The following is a 21206-nucleotide window of genomic DNA, read 5'->3' as shown; positions in this document are numbered from 1 at the left end:
ATATTAGAATAACTTGTTTCCTACCCGGACGTATTTTGTGTTACACGTGTTTCCCCACAGCAGGCAGGAGGCAACTGCTGCAAATAGCATACAGTTTAGTTAGCTAACAATGGTCTGTAAGATATTTAATCATTTTTAGATAGCACATGATCATCATTCTGTAAGAAGATACTTCGCAGATACCTGTTTTCAGCCAGTGCCAAGATGTTTGAGAAAGCATTTCGTGTGAAGTCCAATACAGTAATTAAAGGATCTGACAGGTGTGACTTCTTGCTTACTAGATTTCTAGCCAAAATAAAAGTACTCAATGCAGAAACAGATGTAACTAGTCAATTAAATAATGTATTTATCTTGTGTTGTGACCATGTTAACGTTATAAATATCACCCAGCTTCGTCGCCCGCTCTTTTCCATGCATTGTAACTTTTTCTTCTTTAGCATGACATGCCCTACCTGAGGAGGTGGTGGTGCACAGTGTTAATGGAGAATCTGGAGATCGAGGGGTATAATTTGTGAATAATCCTGTATTAATAACTATTCAATCGAAATGAGAAATGCAAGGACAAAACATGTATTTGTTCAATTACAGGCATGGAAGAAGATTCGCACATTTCACAGAGGAGGGCAGAAAGACGGCAGACGGTAGTGTGGCACCTGTTTTCCGTGTGCCACGAAAAAGGAAGCTGGACACTATGGTACTATGATGTGGAATTGTGCAGAGATAGTAGCATAAAACTGCTATGACAAACAGTACACATTACACATTTTTTTTTTGTTGGTCATTTTAGGATGGTAATGGGCAGATAATAGTTGGTAAGTGTCTTGCCTCAATTCGACAGTTTAAGTAATGTTAACTGCAGCATTCTCAGTTTTTTTACCTTACATCTTTTCATTACTGTGATAACAGGGCCACCAGCAGCAACATCAGCAGCTCCAACAGCCCCAACAGCAGCTCCAACAGTCCAGTGTGACAGCTGTGTCTCCATTGAACAGGTGTTTATTTCTTCACTAACCATACAATCTGGATGACAATAACCCAAACAAAGTTGTTGTCTATTCTATTTTTTCATTGTAATTCTAAGTTGTGTCTCAACTCAAGTGTTAATGTGAACTTCGGCTCTCTTATGAACAATGTTTGTCTCAATCTTAGAGAGAAGAGAGTTTCAGTGAATTAGAGGACTTCAATGAAGAATGTGAGGACACAAGTTGTGAGGAAGTAAGGGGTTATATATTGCACATCAAACATTAATCAGGACCCCCACCCACCCGCCACCACACATCCAGTCACTCTTTAGACACACACATTAGATCTATGATGTTTGAACCACCCAATCTGGATGACAATGACCCTAACAATGTTGATTTCTATTTAATTTGTATTCTATGTTGTATCTCAACTAACCTCAAGTATGAATGTGAACTCACTTTAGGACTCTTATGAACAATGTCTGTCTTTGTATTAGAGAGAAGAGCGCTTGAGATACAGGAGCTCAGCAAAGACTACCAGAACACTAAATGGGTAAGGGATTATATATTGCACATTAAACATCAGGTCAATGCAGATCCTTAATTACTGAGACCGCTAAAACACAGAACCCCCCCCACACACACACACACCACCACCACCACCACAAACACAGGCTCTTGCATAGACACGATTCGATCTATGATGTTTTAACACTGTTTTATGCATTATCATCTATTGACCTCCCCACATAGACCTACAGTACACAAGTGTCCATTGCTGCACACAGGAGAGGCATCAAGCAAGTGAGAGCATGGTAGGCGAGGCCTGGCATGGTAGTGCAATGTCCCTTCCACTAAAAAAAAAAATTAATTGACTGAACTGCCTTTTAATGTTTGTTGCTCAGCTCTTGAAGAGGCAAAAAGGCAGCAGACTGGTTGAATGAAAACAGTGGGCTGATAAAAATAAATATTGGCTGCCACGGGTGTTGGACATGGAGGCGGAAGAGCAGGAGGAGGTGCTGGCCAGACAGTTTGTCCAGTTGGACGTTGAAAACATGAATTTGTTCACATTTCAATTTACCACCGTCCAAGATCACGAAACATTTTCTATTCATGTACGGGACGAACTTCACATTCGGGCAATGACATCATTTGTCCAAAGATCGTTTCCAAATGAAAAATAAAAAAACTCAAATAACATTGATTCTGATTCCAGTTCTACTTATCAATTCTGGTTCCTATTGATTCTTCATTTCAATTTCAAAATGTAAACTTTTGTTTTAGATCTGTTCAAGTGTACTGTATTGCTTGTAGCCTACTGTATTCCTATAAATGTGCCATCTGTTCTGGTCCTGCTGTTGCCAGTGACTTTATAGGCTACTTACACCATTTACTTTTATCTACATTGTGTACATGCTCTTCGAACAACAACAGAACTACAACACACAACAGTACAATAAATCATTGCTTTTGGTATCTTTATTAAAACTACCTCAAAAGCCTAGTGGAGGAGCATGATCTTAAACAATGTTAATACGTAACGCTAATTCGTTTTCTGCATTAGTTACGATCGGTCGATGTTCAGAGGAAAAACACGAAAAACGTAAAATTACCTAAGTTAACGGAATATCACAATACCTAATGTTCATTTATATACAATTAATTTAATTATATATATATATCAAATACACAAATAACACAAACCTGAGGTCTCACGTTATTTCAGCGACTACTTCCTTATTCAAGTGGAGGTGACGTATTTCCGTTATTGAGTGGAGCTCCACTAATAGAATTCCCCCAGAGGTCTGCAGCCAGGTCCCTCTCCAGGCAGGAGGCAACTGCTGCAAATAGCATACAGTTTAGTTAGCTAACAATGGTCTGTAAGATATTTAATCATTTTTAGATAGCACATGATCATCATTCTGTAAGAAGATACTTCGCAGATACCTGTTTTCAGCAAGTGCCAAGATGTTTGAGAAAGCATTTCGTGTGAAGTCCAATACAGTAATTAAAGGATCTGACAGGTGTGACTTCTTGCTTACTAGATTTCTAGCCAAAATAAAAGTACTCAATGCAGAAACAGATGTAACTAGTCAATTAAATAATGTATTTATCTTGTGTTGTGACCATGTTAACGTTATAAATATCACCCAGCTTCGTCGCCCGCTCTTTGTCCCATGCGAATCTTGTACAGTATGCAGTAACTTCTGGACAGGGACACTGATAACGTTAACCATTGTAACTTTAATAACTGAACTGAAACATTAACTTTTGGTGTATTTCACGACAATTCTCTTATCGTTAGAACCTGTACCGATTTATCTGATTAAACACTGGTTGTGTACAGGCTCAGGACAAAAGAAAATGCAGAATTAGTGGCCTGTAGCCTAACACCAATGAAATTAGTCGATTGCGTGATGATTACTAACTGGCATCTCTCTGGTTGTAGGAGAAAGCTACGAGCTGATATCTCCGCGGCGTTTCCATCCCTCTCGGCGGATGAGCTGTCAGAACTCGTTCCCAACAAAGATGAGTTGAATGTGGTGAAAGTTTATGCTCATAAAGGAGATGGCATTACATTTTATGTACTCCACAAGAATCCTATCTTCTTCCAACTGGAGAAACAGATTTACCCCACAGGTACAAAGGAAGTCATTGTTGCCAAACCCCGTTGGTCTTGTCCTACTATAAGATGGCATAGTGTTGAAATGCTGCTCATTTGCATACATTGATTCAAGTAATTACCTTTCATTGCTTTAAACTAGGAAGTACTGTCTGCAATCGTGTGAACTTCATGTGTACAATGCTGTACTGCTTACATACATTTTAACAGATGTTGTCGTCTATTGATCGAAACCCTTTAAAAAATATATTTTTCAGTGTACACCCTCTGGAGGTATCCTGATATGCTCCCAGCGCTCAGAACCTGGCCAGCAGTTATACAGAAATTAATTGGCGGTGCAGGTACTGTATGTTGGAAGAAAAGGATTTTTATAATCACTAACTTTGCAACTCTGTCTGTGTCACTGGTTAACGACAGAACCGTTGTTTAGCGACAGAACACCACTGACAATGTGAGCATGCCAAAATAATTCCCTATTATGTGTTATGCCACAGAGAGGATTTCTCAATGCATTTACACATCTGCCCATCTCTTCCCATCAGATCTCATGCTGCCTGGGGTTGTTGTTCCTCCGTCCGGTCTCCCTGAAGTTGCTCGTGGAGATGTCTGTGCGATTACTGTGGTTGGAAATAGGTATGCAAGACTGCACTTTCCAACGTTGTTTAGTGGTTAATCTATTGAATAGAATACATTTGTAAAGGTGAACAGAGCTTAGTGGCTGAAGAGCTCTGTGACTGAAGGTTGTCAGATCATTAGACTAAATGACTAAAAATTAGAAATAAGCTTGAAAGTTCCTCCTTAAGCTTGATAAATATTGTTTGTTCCAAGAGCGCCTGTTGCTGTGGGAACTGTTACCATGTCCAACTCAGAGATGGCAAGCAGTGGCATGAAGGGCAAGGGAGTGAATGTTCTCCACACCTACATGGATCAGCTATGGTGAGGACCACAGTTTCCCCTGTACTGTACTGCCCTGCCAGACCTTCATTACTCTTAATGCAGTATTAATGTTTTTGGTGGATGTAAGGTATTTAATCCCTGGATAGCAGGACTGTTTTGTTGTTGCTCATAGCACTGGTGCTACAGAGGTTGATAGTTTTGTAGCACAATCCACAACATCTCTAGCATCGCATCGGTTTGTAGTTACAAACACCTCATCTGTAGGATACACTCTAGAAAACATTTTAAATAAGGTGTCACCAGTGCTAAGCTGATAAGTCATCCATAACACAGACTGATTTTTTTGTAGCATATGCTACATATATGTGATAGGGACGTTTACTCTTTCAGCTACCCATGTAAAGTTTCCAAGTTGTCTTTTTCTTTACCACAAATCTGTTCCCTTGTTTTTTTTCCACAGGGCATTTGGCGATAAGAGTGCTCCTCCTACCATCGCTGCGCACGATGACAAGGATGTGGCGGAAATGTTAGAGGAGGGTGGAGGTGAAGACGAGGAGGAGGAGGGAGAGCAGGAGAACGGTGAAGGAGAACCTCACCCCACCCCTGAGGGCAGTCGGCTGACGAATGTCAACTCTACCTGTCCAAACATCCAGCAACTAAGCCTAGCCGAGGGCGAGAAGGAGCAGGCCGATGAGGAAGACGCAGGAGAAGAACTGGAGGACCAGGACTCCAGATCTCCTCAAGGTGAGAGAAACTGAAGTTTCACAGAGGGAAAAAATTTCAAGTGAGATTGTCTTTCCCTGCCTTAGGGCTTGTTTTGTGCCCTGTTTTGAAGGGGTAATAGGTCAAACTGTGCTAATGAAGGCCTTTGCGAGCAGCGGAATGACAGTCCTGTCAACCTTGTCAGGCAATCCTGCAGCAAGAACAAAAGGCACAGTCTTTAAGGTTCCAGGAAGGTTCAGACTGAAGAATTAACATTAAATGCCCATTTTGACACACAATTACAGTTTTAACACACAATTCATAGTGTGAGGAGATAGATTGATTAGACTATGAAGACACATACTTATGTCATTATTCTCCAACCATGTATGCGAACATGTATTAAACTATTCATAGTTTATTTGGATGCAGAATTGTAAAAGTCCGGCTTCAGAAAGTATGAGTATCTGATCTACCTGGCTGAGATGAGTTGTGCTAATTAGAATCTGCTGGTTTAGTGAATAGTTGGAACAAATATGTGGTAGGACTTTTACTTTCTGAAGCCAGACTTTTACAACTCTGTTCGGACATACATAGTGCAATGACTCAGCACAGCGTGTGAACGAGGTGTCTGCAGGAGGCCCTGAGGTGCTCTTGACCTTCCTGGGGCCTTCATGATTAGAGAGGAGACACAGCTCTGGGCAGAGGTCCTTGCTCCAGGGATTCCAGGGGTACTGTGGAATTAGAGCCTGTCTGGTGGGAATGTTGACGTGTTGTTGTTGTCTTTTGCTGTTGTTTACAGAGCAGATGGATGAGTTACTCCTCCAGTGTTTCTTCCATGCACTGAAAACCAAGGTGAAGAAATCAGAGCTCCCCCTGTTGACCAGCACCTTCCTGCGGATCCACATGGTGTCCTGCTGGTATGACTATCCCCACTCATCTCATCCCCTAGTCACACACCCTTAAAACACACGTTAAAGGAATTATCCGGAGTAAAATGCACTTTAGATCAATTTACGGATGATTGGGAGTACATACGTTGAGTTGACATTAAAATCATGTCATTCGGATGTGTTTTGAGAAAGTTCGATTTTACCGTTTTTAGTCAAAACTCGTTAGCCTGGAAGTGACCAGGGCAAGTCATTTTGCCGCTACAAAACGCTATTTTTATGTCTCTTCTACAGTTCCAAACAACATTACACTTACGTGGTAGTGAGTAGAGGGTCCCTAAAGCCAAACCGAAGTATTCCGAGGTCTTTATGTGGTCGGATAGAGAGTCCAGAATGAATTTCATCAAGCCAGTACCTTTGTACTCTGGATATGCGCGCTTCCCACCACTTACTTCTACCACTGCACTGTAGCTTGAATGTGATTCCCTTGCTGTAAGTCACTTTGGATAAAAGTGTCTGATAAATGAATAAATGTGAATGTTAATGTACTTTTTCCTTCCTTCCAGCCCTAGTGGGAAGCAGCTTGACATTAAGAAATCTAGCTACAAAAAGGTATAGTGTTTTTTATTTTAGTATATATAAACCAGATTCCACTCTACAACACAACAGTTAAAATAATAAGTCGGAAGAAGCCTAAGGAATAACAATACAGTGCATTTGCATGCACTGTAATTATACTCTTTGTAACAGTTTTTTTAATTATTATACCCCAAACAGCGTTTCAGTGATATAGTGGTTTATTTCTCCATTATTTAATCTAAGAAATTTTTTTCATATTATCCAATGTAAATTGGAATGTTGCGATTTTGCTATTATCTCCTACAAAAACAAAAGAGCAAATGGATTCTTGTGACTCACTATCCTGTAGTGATGTGGAATAGAATGCTTGGGGTAAATTGCTAAAGATAACAGAAAAACATCAAATGGTCCAACTAGACACTGTGCTATTTCTAGAGATCCATGACAGAAGTACCAGGCCTGCTGGAGAGTGTGTAGAACATCTTTAGCTGAAGAGTAAGTAGGCCAGACTCATGAAACACAGTTGCATCAAAGAGATGACTCGCAAGACCTCATCAAAAATATCTCACCGAAACACCACATAGAGCAGAGCTTGCCTTTCAGGATGAGAAGTGTCGGACCGTTCTGCCTGATATAAAACAGAATTCAGTCCTTTTCTTCTCACTCATCTCCTGTTTCTGTGCTCTCACCCCGGTTACTGTCTCCCTCCAGCTGTCCAAGTTCCTGCAGTGCATGCAGACGCAGTACCAGCTGGTGCAGGTGAAGGAGCTGAGTAAAGGCGTGGAGAGCATCGTAGTGGTGGACTGGAAACACCGCGAGTAAGTCTCCCGCACTCCTTCTTGGTCACTCCACACCAACACACTCACAGGGTGAAACTTGACTTAAAGGGGCAGTCAGCGATGGCACAGGAAGTTGTGTTTGTTTATGTTTATGTTTATATTTACTACCAAGGACTATACGACACACACAGGAGAGGTAGCTCACCCCTCCCTTCACTATTCCCAGAGAAATTCCAAGCAGGGCTTCTTTTTTGTTTGGGGCCTGGCAGTGTACTCAAAGAAAGGGCAGCTAGCGGGTTGTGAGGAGATGATTGCTGAATATGACAAAAAATGTAATGGGCTTGAAATGGCGTGTGATTGCTGACTGCACCTTTAATCTTCATGCAACAGAATTTTGACAGTATTTTATGCCTGAATTGAGGCGTGGGCCAGGCCGTTACAGATTTGAAAATAGATGATTATTATATAATAGCTTTCTTATAGCGTTCACTTCATGCATAGACGTTTTCCTTGGTTTAAAGAGGAATTCCGGTGATTTATCACATAGATCTCTGTTTCTCTGGGGGCATGTTCATGAGCCCACATGTCCTCAGAGTGTAACGCTGTAGCTGCCTGGTAGCTCTTGCTGTTGGTTGCAGCAACTCGAGCTAGGTAGAACCAATTGTTTTCTTGTGATCGTTTTTTTTTCTCGTACCCACAGTACTCGGTGTCCTCGAGAAACAGAGATGTTTGTGAAAAATCACTGGAATTCTCTTTAAAGGGACACCAGGCAACGTTTTCGTGTTAATTAATCATCTTCGTAAGTCGGTATATGGTTAAATGACTCATTACGGGGCGAATGAAGGCTCTCTTGCCCGCCCCTACTGCCTGTAGGAAGAATATCCCACTTTCAAGTTCGGTGTATCCTACCCGCCGACCGAAGCAGGATCAGTTTACAGCACAGAGGCAGGCTAACGAAACGCTAGAGATTGTTGCAAACGTGTGAATAATGGCAGAGCCGGCGAAGAAGCAGCGAAAACCCTTGATGGAAGATGCAAAGAAAAGGAAAAGAGCTTCAGACCGAGCGAGGGGGAGTTTCGTAGAGAAAAAGCATCAGGCTTGCCTGGTGTGCCTTTAAGAGCTGTGCATGTGTGTTCAAACCCTCTCTTAGGTCAGTAGCGTCACCAGACTTCCCATAGACAGTGTAATTGCCTTAAAAGAACTTCTGCTTTTGAGTCTGTGCATGCTTTTACCTCCTTTTCAGACTGCGCTCGTTTGTTACCCCCGAGGATTGTGGGCCAGTAGAGGCCCCAGCGGAGGCGGGGCCGGGGAGTGAGGCACTGTACCAACCCCCTGAGATCACTTTGATGTATATGGTTACCGCACGCTTAGAGCCTCTCTTCCAAGATGCACACAAAAGGTGCGTGACTGCTTTAGTTGGGTAAATATGCATGTATCAGATACTTTGCATATAGCAAAAGAAAATGTATCCCACCGCATCTTGAAAGCTGTAATTATGTTTATGTTGAGTAAATATCAAACAGTCCGGGCTTTGTTTGGAAAGTTGTCTTGAGGTTGGCTCAGACTGTGTTCCTGTTATCCTCAGGAAAGGAGCAGCATTGCAGCCCGCAGACGTGAGAACCATCATCACTGACTACGTCAAGAACAATGAACTGGTTGATGGGGTCAACAAAAAGTGAGGGTTTTGCCATATGATTTAGTACTAAAAAGTTAGATGTTTTCTCACCTAACATGCTTATAATATTCTGTCTATGTTTTGGGCCATGTAAATGTAAATGTTAGCAGTTCTGGGGCGTGTTTCCCAAAATCATAGTTGCTAACTAAGTTAGCGACTTTGTTGGTTGCAATACAATTTCCCATTGCCAACCAACTAAGTTGCTAACAGGTTAGCAACTATGGTTTTGGGAAACGCACCCCTGATCGGCATCTCTGTTCCCTTCACAGCTTCGTCACTATTAACCCAACTTTGTGTGACTGTTTGCTGGAGAAATCCGAGTACAATGAAATCGAAAAGCTCAAATGGGATGATCTCTTCACCAGGTAAAGGCCTCAAAACACAAGGCACCAAAACGTATGTGAGGCACCGCACTGCTAGTGACTAGAGTGAGCTTGAGTTGACTGAATAGCGCCCTCTTGTGTTTGCAGAACGCTGGGCAAGATGCAGCAGTGCCACCAGCTGCAGTTCCCCGGCCAGCGAGCAGTAGTGAAGAAGGGCGCTGTGGAGCCCATCGATATCTCAGTGGCCTCCAGGGGCTCCAACAAGAAGGTACTTAAGTGGATTAGATAAGAGTATAAAAGATTCTACTCCCCTTTCTGTACTGTTATGGCCTTGTTCTGCGTGACCATCAGAAGTACTACTAAGTGATTCATCATCTGTGTGTTTATGTTTATATTTGTATTATATGTGTGTTTATGTCTATAAAGAATATGGTGTGTCTTTATTTCGGGTCTGGATATGTTGTGTCATGTTTTTATAAGAGTGTGTCTGTGTTCTCTAAAGTAGTGTGTACTATTTCTTGGCTAAGCATAGAACATTATTCAGTGGAAGTGTTTTTATTGTGGATATAGAGCCATATTCCCCAGTTTTTCATATTTCATACCACTGCTCCTCTTGTGTGTGTGTTTCTTCTATGTAATGCATGTTCCTATGTGTATTGTAAAGTGTAAAGTGCTATAAGAATAAAATGATCACAGCGCAGTGAGTTGGGAGAGAGAAAGGAAGAACACATAGGCTACTACTGGCCAATCCTCTCCAATTGTTTAGAATTGGACTCTGGGCGTTTGGGAACAGCTGAGGGAGGAGGCTACTTGAAACTGCAAGATTCGGTCGGTGTGAGCGAGCGGACTTTCAGTTGACAGTAATTAACACCCTTTTGAACAATCTAAGCTGTGCGAACGTCAGAGGGCGGTCTACGCTGATTCATCATTCATCGAGGACAGCTGCATGCAATTCCTGTCAGCATAACAATAGAGGCTGTTGCTGAAGCGTCAGCGTCAGCCCTCGTTTCAGCCGTACTCGTTTAAGATGGACGCGGTCAAGACGAGCAAGTTTACCTGTGCAAGTTCACCGAGCACAGGCGCCGACAAAGGCAAAAATGTGCCATTCCACCATATCTGTTATCACCGGCCATCGCAGAAAACGGCATTATGCCAGAAATCGCCTTAACCTCCAGCAACTTAAACGGTCCTCACCTACAGAAACCTCCTTCTCCATGGGCTTGTGGAACTGCTATGCCAACCACCTTTCTTTGGAACTCCTTCCTCTCACTGAGACTTGGGTCAAACCTGAGAACACTGCCACTGCTGATCTCCAACAAATGGAAATTCACCCCGCTACTGCCTTCAAACAAATATGTCTCATTCGAATTCCATGCCATCACAGTGATCGCCCCAGCAAAACTCTACGTGCTGGTCATCTACCGCCCTCCAGGCCAACTAGGTGACTTTATGGACGAACTTGACACTCTGCTGTCCTCCATCCCTGAGCATGACTGTCCGCTTCTTGTTCTTGGCGATATGAACATCCACTTAGATGCCCCAGGCTCAGCGGACTTTTTGGCCCTGATCCACTCCTTTGACCTCAAACTGGTTCAAAGCCCACCGACTCACAAAGCTGGCAAAGAGCTTGACTTGATCTTCACTCGGAACTGCAGCACAGACACCCTCATTGTGACGCCTCTCCATCTTTCTGACCACTTCTTCATCCAGTTCAACGTCAGCCTGACAGAACAGCCTCCGGCTCCTCAGCCGATGGTCACGCCCGCCGCAAACATCCGAACCTGTCTCCAACGCACTTCTTTTCCTCTGTGGTTGCCTCCGGTCTACCTCCACTCAACACCTTCTCCTCTCTGAAGGTTAATGAGGCCACAGACTCGCTCTGCTCCACACTGAGCTTGTGTCTAGACGAGCTGTGCCCTCTTACCACAAGGCCAGCTCGATCCAAACACTCTGGCATCCATGGCTAAATGATACCCTCCGATCGCAGCGCACCAAACTCAGAGCCGCGGAGAGGAAATGGCACAAATCCAAACTAACTGATGACCTCAAAAACTACCAGACACTCCTGACCTCCTTCTCAGCCAGCATCACTGCTGCTAAGACGGCTTTCTACAATGACAAAATCAACAGCGCTACAGACACTCGAAAACTTTTCTCAACCTTCAAATCGCTACTCAACCCTCAGCTGCCTTGAGTCTGTGCAAGGCTCTAACACTTGCCTACAAAGTAGTCTCTGGTTCTGCTCTCACCTACTTGAATGCCCTCATACAGACATACGCTACCTCCAGACCGCTGCGCTCCTCAGACGAACGACTTCTAGCTCTACCACCAGTACGCTCAGGCCAATCCAAACTTTTCTCATCTGTTGTTCCTCGTTGGTGGAACACACTGCCAGTTCCTACAAGGGCAGGGACATCCCTCTCCATTTTCAAAAAACTCCTGAAGACCCAGCTCTTTAGAGAACATCTCCTCTCATAGCAACACTTACAACAAGTCTTGCTGATCCTAGCACTCACCAGCCGTCTTAAACTGACACGTAACTGTTAAAAACAGCACTCACTGATGCACTTATTCTTACTGTACTCTAATGTTTTTAAATTGTCCTAAAATTGTTGAGAATTGCTCTAAAACTTAAACTGATTACCATGTTGTTAGTCGCTTTGGCTAATGTAATGTAATGATTATTATAGTAGTAGTAGTAGTAAGTAGTTTCATAACTCTCTCCTTCTTTCAGGTCACCATGGTAAAGAACCTGGAGGCGTTTGGATTGGACCCGGCGGCAGTGTCAGTGGCCCTTCAGCACCGAGTTCAGGCCAGCGCGGTGCTGCACAGCGTGCCCGGTGCCAAAGACCGCGTTCTAGTGCAGGTCCAGGGGAACCAGATCACGCAAGTGGGCAAGCTGCTGCTAGGTAGGTATCACACGGCCCATGTGTCCTCATTCTGCTGCTAGGTAGGTATCACACGGTCCATGTGTCCTCATTCTGCTGCTAGGTAGGTATCACACGGTCCATGTGTCCTCATTCTGCTGCTAGGTAGGTATCACACGGTCCATGTGTCCTCATTCTGCTGCTAGGTAGGTATCACACGGTCCATGTATCCTCATTCTGCTGCTAGGTAGGTACCACACGGCACATGTGTCCTCGGTAGCTAGGTACCACATGGCCCATGTGTCCTCCGTTTGGCCTCCTCGGTCCTGTAATATGGACTCCAGTGCCACATGCATCATCTTGAGGTTTGTTTTTATTGCAGTTATGGATTTATAAGTTTGTAAAAGGAAGAGAAACTGGCAGTTTGGTGTGTGTGTGAGGACGTAACCTGACACTAGCTGTGCCTAATGACTTTGTGGTTGTGGTTGCATGGGGTTTTCCATTGGTGACTGTAAGATTCATTAATTAATCCTGTGTGTGTGTGTCTGTGTGTGTGTGTGTGTGTGTGTGTGTGTGTAAGATTTGACCTGTTTTGTGTCCTACAATAGCTGCTGTCTTTGCATGGAAGCCTATTTTTCTTCTGGTACACTGTTGACTGTTTATTGACACTGTTTACACTGAAACTTTTCATTCTTTTTGTAGAAAATGTAGGTAGTTGGTGAGAATAATCAACCCTTTTGTCTCTACAGATGAATACCACATCCCTCGTAAATATATCCAAGGACTAGATAAAGCACCCAAGACTGGCAAGAAGAAGTAGAGCAGTCCACCAGCACAATACCCACTCCATCACTGCTGCCTAGCCACCTCTAGCACTCATTTGGTTCACTACTGTCGACTCGGAGAGCCACCCTACTCCGCGTTGGACCCTCACACTCACTTTACTGGTGTGTGTGTGTGTGTGTGTGTGTGTGTGTGTGTGTGTGTGTGTGTGTGTGTGTGTGGTAACAAAGTCAGTTGCATATGACGCATCACATTCAATAAAGCACCTGTCGCTCTGGGAACAGACTGTGTGTACCAGAGTGCTTCTTGGCTGAGAATGTATGATTGGTTTCAAAGCATTTGACTCCAGCATGGCCCTCACAATGAATTTTCTGTCCTGCCCTGGCAGACCAATTTAACTAAATGGTGTTATTGTAATTTAGAGGTAGCGCTCTCATTCAGATCTAATTCTAGCTCTGCTGTAGAGCTATAAACTCACCCAGACTTTCATATGAAATATTTACGTTGCATTGATTGCTTTACCATGTGGCAGTAAGTGGAGTTTGTGTTAACAGATTTAAACAAGCCTGATATGTATGTGCTCTATCAAGTACTTTGGTGGTGGCTATGCTCAGATCTATGGATCAAAAACACTTCATATGTTTGATTCCTCATATGCATGTAAAGATTCATGGGTTAACTGGGCAGTCCCCAGTCCTTGTGAACAGTCTATGCTGTGGCTCTGAGGCAAGCTTGTGATTGGCCGGAATATTGGCTGGAGATTGGCTGGTTCAGTTCAAGCCACTTTGTTTGTGGCCCTTTTTCCAGAGCCCTGCACTGGAGTTTGTTTGAGTTAATAAACTAGATGGCTAAAGGAATGAAAGGCATTTTGTGATAATCCATGAAAAGTGTACTGGACTAAAACGAAAGACTTAAACCCCTTACCCCTATCTTTAAAGACACTCTTAAAGATCTACCAAACTCCAAATCCATAGACAGGAGCAAGACAATGGAGGGTTATTCCATGTCAGAGCAGTTTGCCTGACTGCAACCCTCACCAGGTTTTGAACCCTTTCTTACACAATTGTCACAGCTAGCAGCTGTGCCTAAATAGGGATGTGTTCCCCCCACATAGGTTGATCAGGCCAGAAGCTTCCATATAGTACCATACTTGATCATCCCCCTACCTGCCTGGCTGTATTGACCAGAGTCCAGCTGTACAGTGCTCCAGGGAGAACAAGCTGAAAGACTGATGGCCAGCTGTATGGGTCAAGAGGTTGGAGGTCACCTAAAGGTCAGTCTCTACCATTTTTTAAGCACTACTCTCAGCTTTCAGTAACTCCTCGGTGCTGTCACCATCCACTATCATTAGGCCTGTTCCACGCTTCATCAGTCACTGGACGCTTCAGACTGCAGCAGCAGCAGCAGCAGCAGAGGTAAGGGCCATGACACGCATGCACAAACACAGGAATGTAGAGGAGGGGGCTGCAAGTTCAGACATGGCCGACCCGCGTCTGTTTATGGCGTATGTGGTGTTGAAGGCCTAACATTAACCTGTTACACAAGGATATTTTCCACCTCCTGATAGTTTCCATACCCACCCCGCACCCCCTGCCCCTTTACAACAAGGAGAAAGTTACATACTGTAGCATTGACTGTAGTGACATGCAGGTCCTCAAAACATGTTTAATCTTTTAGTAATGTAGTATTGGTACAAAGCAATACTTTGCTTCCTTGAACATTGCAGACAGAATATTTTGACATTATATGATCATGATGATTTATGCCATGCCATGCCATGATGACGATTGATATATACAGTACATTTGTACGCATAGAGTTATGTTTTCCTGGCCTGCTTTTCCAAAACAAGTTTCAGCCATACATGGAATTAATTCTCCAGTAGCCCACATGTATCACAGCAAACACACCACAGTTTGTTATCCTCAGAGGGCCTTTAAAACACGTTTGCCTAGAAGGGTTGGGCTGTAATCAAATTCTTATCAGTGGACTAGAATCAACGGAAAGTCTCAGAATTAGGACATCAGGCAAGTTGTTGTAAAAACATGTTCTGTTTGAAGATATTAAAAATGGCTCTTGCTATGAGTGTGTAACACAATGTATTTCTTTTACTTTAAAATAAGTGCTTCAAACTCATTTTGATGCTACAATGACTTATAATACGGGGAAGGATATTGACGCCAAGGGGCATAGATATAAATTCTTCCATTGTGTTTCTTTACTGTCTTTACATAAAATTGAGTCGCATCCCTTTAAGAGGTTTGACAGTTATAAACAAGCTATTGAGAATGGAAAGGAAATGGAGCTGCACGCTTGGGCGTTCCTCTGTATTTAACCTGGACAATGATGTCTGCTGATGATGGAAAATGATGTCCATTTATGTGGGGCATGAATTTTAATAACAAGCTCTGTTTTTATGCGGCAGACAGTCTGAGATACACGTCATCCAGTCACTTAGGTTTTATGGCCCAGCTCAAATAAGTTGGGTACACAAACACTGAAAATTAAGTCAGGTTTATAGAGCCAAAGAGAAGGAGAGATCTGATAAGAAGACACACGAGTCTGTGTGCTTATGAGAGAATCACTTGTTGACCCACTAATAAAAGGACGAGGTGCTGATGGATATCTGCAACTGGAACCACTGCATGCATATGTTTTTACTTCCTTGTTTGAATACAAATCCGTGTAGATTTACTGGAAAGTGTTGCCCCTTACCTACCACTGCAAACACACACACACATACACACACACACTCACGCACACACTCACACACACAAATACATACACACGCACACAAACAGTAAACAAACAACAGAGAAACATAAATGGAAAATTATACAAGTTCTCATTATAATGTGCGATTCTGTCTGTATTTCTTTATTCTGCCCCGAGTCCCCCATCCAACTGCGTCCCAGTCTGCTCATTCGATGGATGTCTTCTTTTGAGGGGTGAGTGGAGAGAGTGGGCCAGGGCTTAGTGCATTTTTTTGCCTGTGCACCTTGTCCTTCCATTTTCAGCTCTCAGTGGAGCGGGCTTGTTAGAAAGCGTTCGGACATTTGAAGGGCCAGGGAGACGTCCGCTGGGATGTATCGACTGCAAATGAACTTAAATGAGTGTGTCTGGTTCCTCTGCTGGTCTCTGCAGGGGATAAAACAGCCCGGTCCAAAGCAGAATGAGCCCATTAACACAGGGCTTACAAGGCAGGAGAGCTCACAGAATCTGCTCTTTCAGAGTGCCAGGGAAAGATTACACTCTAGCCTCCAGCGCCGCGAGCTGTGAATGAATTACTGTGAGATGATGCAGTCGCTGGCTGTGGCCTGGCGGGTGGTGGGGGGTGGGGGGGAACCTGCAATTCATATCTGTGAATAATTAATACGACTCTGGTTCACTCAAGCTTCCATCTTCCAGCTCTGTGGAGGTTTTATCCTTTAATGGCGGATGCCTGGAAAGCTTGGCGTCGGTCAGTCACTGTGGTTTGGCCGTTGTTACTGTGGCGGCGGAGGGGGTCAGGCAGCGTTTCATCACAGCGAGGCCGTGTTTGGCGCAGGCGATGACCTCCTGCCTGAATTTGGCCTGTGTGGCGGCGTACAGGTACATGTTGACCGCCGCGTTGCTCAGGCACAGCATGGTGCCCAGGTCGGCCGCCACGTTGAGCGCGACGCGGTAGTCTTGTCGCTCCAGCTCGAGGCTGGACATGCGCAGAATGAACTGGGTCACCGCGCGCACGGACGACAGAAGCAGGAAGGTCATGGACACGGTCACCAGCAGCACCACTGACTTCATCCGGCGCGAGCGCAGCAACGGTGGCGGCGGCGGTGGTGACGGCACCATCCCGAGGCTCGCCGTGGTAGTCGTTACCACGGAGACCGGCCGCTCACCGGTGGGCCTGATGCGGTTGCACTTAGCGATCTGGCGCAGCGTGAGCCCGTTGAGCGTCAGGATGACCAGAAAAGGCAGGATGTAGGAGAGCAGCGTCTGGAAGCCCACCAGCAAGTGGACGAAGAGGGTGGGCGCCTGCGCGTTGTACACACACCTCCACCTGCCCAGCCGCTGGTCGTACTCGGACGTGTTGGCCCACAGGTAAGGCACGGCCACCAGGTGACTCAGCACGAACGTGCCGCCGATGGCCCACAATGCGCTGCGGGGCGTGCACAGGTGCAGCTTCAGTCTCCAGGTGTTGATGGCCAGAAAGCGTTCGGCCGTGAAGGTGACCACCAGCCAGGTGGAGGCGTTGTAGGAGCCGTAGGTGAAGAGGTCGCGGAGGCTGCACCACGGTTCCTGCGCCCAGAAAGGCTCCACGCTGTACAACTTGACCACCAGCTCCAGCACCACAGTAGAGAACAGCACACCGGTGTCTGCCACGGACATGGCCATCAGGTAGAAGGTGCTGGATTTGGACAGCTTACAGTTCCTCCTCCAGAAGATCAGGAAGGTGATGATGTTGGCTAGGATAAACGTTAATCAGTTAATCACACAGTCACATCCACACATCCTCACAAGGATCAAACTGAACTCAGGTACCTGACAAGTAATATGCCTAAACACTCCTGAACATTCAGAATTTCAATCACTGAAATAAAAAAATCCAGTGAGAAACCATTTGTGGTAGTTATCCACAATGTAGTACAGTACGTATATGTAGTAGCGTGTGTGTGTGATGGTCGGATGGCTTTGAAAGTAAATACTCACAGGGTATTCCAATGGTGGCCAGGACTGGGTAGTAGATCCTTTGGAGGGTTATCATCCAGTGTTCCTGAGTGACCATGCTTTCGCTGTTAGCCTGAGCTGGACTCTCCTGCCCGAACCCAGGTTCTGTTTCATTCTGCCCGCTCATCCCTTTCTCCGCCTCTCCTCTTGTCGTCCTCTCCACCTGTTTGTTCCTTTTCTTCATCGGGCCAGAGAGACCAATCTGAGGCCGCTCCTCTGAGCTCCGCCCCCTTCTGACCGTACCTGGCGGTTGCCACGGCAACTCGGTCTGAGCAGCAGGGGGTCAGAATTGCCTCATTGTGGGAACTGTCTCCCTTTTTGACCTGACAGCCATTCCTAAACCCAACGTCACAGGGGTATTTCTGTATTGCTTGTTCCCGTAATAAAGAAGGGCCCTTTACGATTGGTGTTTATTAGTATGGTACACACACACACAGTTTGTGTGCACATACACACATCTCTTCATTATCACCTTTATCACTTATTTCATCTCTCTATCTCATCCTTCCTCCCTTCTTCCCACACATGCACACACAGTGTCTCTCTTTCTCTCTCTTTCTATCTCTCCCTCCCACACACACACACACACACACACACAGCCTCTTTCTCTCTCTCTCTCTCTCTCTCTCTCTCTCTCTCCATCCCACACACACACACACACCTCAGTGGGTTAGTCTGGCACAGACACTGCTGGTGAGAGGTCCAGACAAGCCGATGGTCCACACAGCGCAGACATACTGCCAGGTGGGCAGGAAGTGGGCATGAAGTGGGCATGGGCAGAGGAATACAGCCAATGGCACACACACACACACACACACACACACCTGTACACCTGGAATCTGTTCAGTTCCTTGAACCTATGGCCAGTAAGTAGAAAAATAGTGCGGACAATTAGATTCTACTAGTTTTGTCCAGGGTTCTTGGACTCTTGAGACCCTGAATGGTAATCTCATGTGAAAGATCATTTCTGGTTGTACCTTCGATCTCCTTTAAGAAGCTTAGCTGTTCAGGAACCATTCATTCTTTGTCTGGTTTGCCTTGTAATCCTCTTTATTTATTTATTATGTATGTATTTGTGCTGGCTGTAGCATGACGACTGATTAAATAATGTATCCCCTTTGTGATGGACAGAGCAAATCCGCCTCTTCAATGGCTTTTGTGTCTGGACATTGTATGTTGTCATTTGCAATAACCAGGGCAGGTACAAAAAGCATGTTGTCATGTAAGGACGACCATTGATCTCAGTGGCTTACAATGCTTCAATTGCAACATTGAATTCATCATGGTTCAGGCTTAGATTGAGTTATGTGCCCTGCCTTGTTACTAAGACTAATGACTTGTCCGGTGAATCACAAGGGCAGAGGGTGCCACGCTAAACACATGCAATGAGATGCCAAAGGTGCATTAAAGCATCCTGCCACAAGATGGCACTGCAGAAGAGCACTTCTAGCCAACATCCCCTTCAGATGGTAAAAAGAATTATCTTCCTTCATATTTCTTCTGATGCCGTGTACCGTCTGTTTGAAAACTGGTCCATTCTGGTCATGGCCATCAGATGGCTTTCATTATATTGTTATTATTATTGTTGTGTTTTTCTTCCATCCTCTCAGTTGAAAATGCCACAAACTGAACGCTAAAGCCTGTGGTCGCTAAGCCGCCCATCTGAATCTAATTACTCTTAAAGTACTTTAGATCTGGTCCATTGTGAGGAGGTCCTCTTACTCTCAAGCACCATTGCCTGCAATGTTCTTTTCAATTCAGAGATGTTCTTGGTGTGCCCTTCATTTACTATAAATGCCTTAAGGGTTGGGGGGTATCTGTTGCTAGGGCAACTAAGATTCATGATTGGTTTGTCTGAGTGAGAGAGCTTGAGAGCTTGAATCTCTGATGTGGAGTTTTTATTTATTTATTTATTTATTTATTTAGAACACATCTGGGATCAGCTAATACTTTACACGGCCTTGAGAGAGATGGACCCTCTGTCCCATTGTTGGAACACGTCTCTGTGCCCTGTGTGGAGACCCTTATTGTGTCCCTATCCGGGGGTGCATGGGAGTTACTGGCGGCAGATTCCTCTCCCACCTCAGCTTGGCCCTGCGTAGGCAGCAGTGGTCTCTCAGTGGGCGGCTCCTATCAAGGTTAGGCTCTTGCCTCAGGGCCCACTTGTAGTTTCCATTATAAAAATATAAACCTGCTTTTATATACAGCCCATTCACATGAAGAAATTATGTAAGTAAGCCCGGGGCAACTTCTAATGGAGAGCCGATGTTTGTATTTATTTTTCTATATATTTTAAAACGTCACACATCTGAAATCCGGAGAATGGACGGCAGTTAATCCTGGGCTATATGGCAAACATTTGATCTGTTAGCTGGAACACCCTTTAATGCAACATTACAAACAACTCTTGATTAAGAGTAGATTTAGCTGTGTGTTAACAAACACTAAAGATTTCAAGCATGGGGGTCGGGGGGCATGCATGCATGCATGCCTGCCTTTTGCCAGCTGATTGGCATTCCAGAGGTGTCCTGATTCCTCCGTAATTACCTAGACTCCTGGCTTATAATTAAATCAGGCATATAAAGTACATGCAGCCGCGCGGGGCTGACTTGGGCTTGGGCTCGGGCTCCGTCTCTGTGTGTGTGTGTGGGCGCCGCTGCGGTCGCTCACGCATGGCCGGCCCTCTAACCGTAGCCTGGAGCGAGCAGGGAGGAATGCCAGATATTTTTGTTGTTCTACAGGTTCAGAGGAGTCGTTGTTAGAGAGACGGGGTGGAGGATTCTACATTCCTTCCTGTTTCAGTGGCAGGGCCAAGTGGAGCATGGAGATACAGAACGGTAGCAGCCTGCTCTTACTCTTTAGGGGTGTCAGCTTGTTTGTTTAGGTGACACATCTCCAAGATTTAAAAAAAAAAAATTTAAATGTTGCTGTCATTGTGAGTTGTTTTTATGGGGGAGGTGGGTGTCTGTGGATGCTATATCTGTAAGATGTCACAATTCTTACAAGATTATTATTCCCTACTTGATTTAATGTGACTGTTTTGGGACAATGTGTAGCTATAATGTGATGTTTGTATTCAGAGATGTGTTCTGTGTACCTGTGAGTTTTTAGTCATTAATATTAAATCCTAGTGGGTGTGTTTGTTTCCTTCGGTGTGTATAAGCGTGTGCATGTGCACGCGTGTGCGTGTGCAACTGTAAATGTGCTTGTGCGTGCGTGTGTGTGTGTGTGTATACTCTGTTTACTTAGTTTACTCTGTTTCTTTACTTATCAAGAGCTGTCCAATTGTCCAAAGTACTGGGCTGGGTTCTGTTCAGACTCTAAAGATGGTAAAGATGTTTCTTTCTTTCTTTCTTTTTTTCTTTCTGTCAATTCTTTTTTTCCATTCTTTATTTCTTTGGGGAGGTGTGGGAGCG

At 44.6% G+C, this 21206-nt stretch overlaps 1 protein-coding gene across 2 annotated transcripts; it reads left to right on the top strand.

Moving 5' to 3' along the window:
- Positions 1 to 49: 49 nt before the first annotated feature.
- Positions 50 to 13404, top strand: eif2d (eukaryotic translation initiation factor 2D). 2 transcript variants are annotated; one of them, XM_048241495.1, is made up of 15 exons: positions 50 to 260; positions 3415 to 3605; positions 3846 to 3929; positions 4131 to 4221; positions 4417 to 4524; positions 4946 to 5229; positions 5990 to 6107; positions 6644 to 6689; positions 7368 to 7474; positions 8679 to 8834; positions 9021 to 9110; positions 9380 to 9475; positions 9581 to 9701; positions 12168 to 12342; positions 13050 to 13404. In XM_048241495.1, exons 1-15 carry the CDS (start codon positions 205 to 207, stop codon positions 13118 to 13120), a joined length of 1794 nt encoding a protein of 597 aa, XP_048097452.1. In that variant the 5' UTR covers positions 50 to 204; the 3' UTR covers positions 13121 to 13404. The 2 variants fall into 2 exon arrangements, with proteins under 2 accessions (XP_048097452.1, XP_048097451.1); XM_048241494.1 differs by lacking the exon at positions 50 to 260 and adding an exon at positions 2796 to 2989.
- Positions 13405 to 21206: the final 7802 nt, after the last annotated feature.

This window comes from Alosa alosa, chromosome 4, assembly GCF_017589495.1.
Source record: "Alosa alosa isolate M-15738 ecotype Scorff River chromosome 4, AALO_Geno_1.1, whole genome shotgun sequence".
NCBI lineage: Eukaryota > Metazoa > Chordata > Actinopteri > Clupeiformes > Clupeidae > Alosa > Alosa alosa.
Note: the sequence above shows the minus strand (reverse complement) of the source record. Positions and strands in the feature narration are given on the sequence as shown.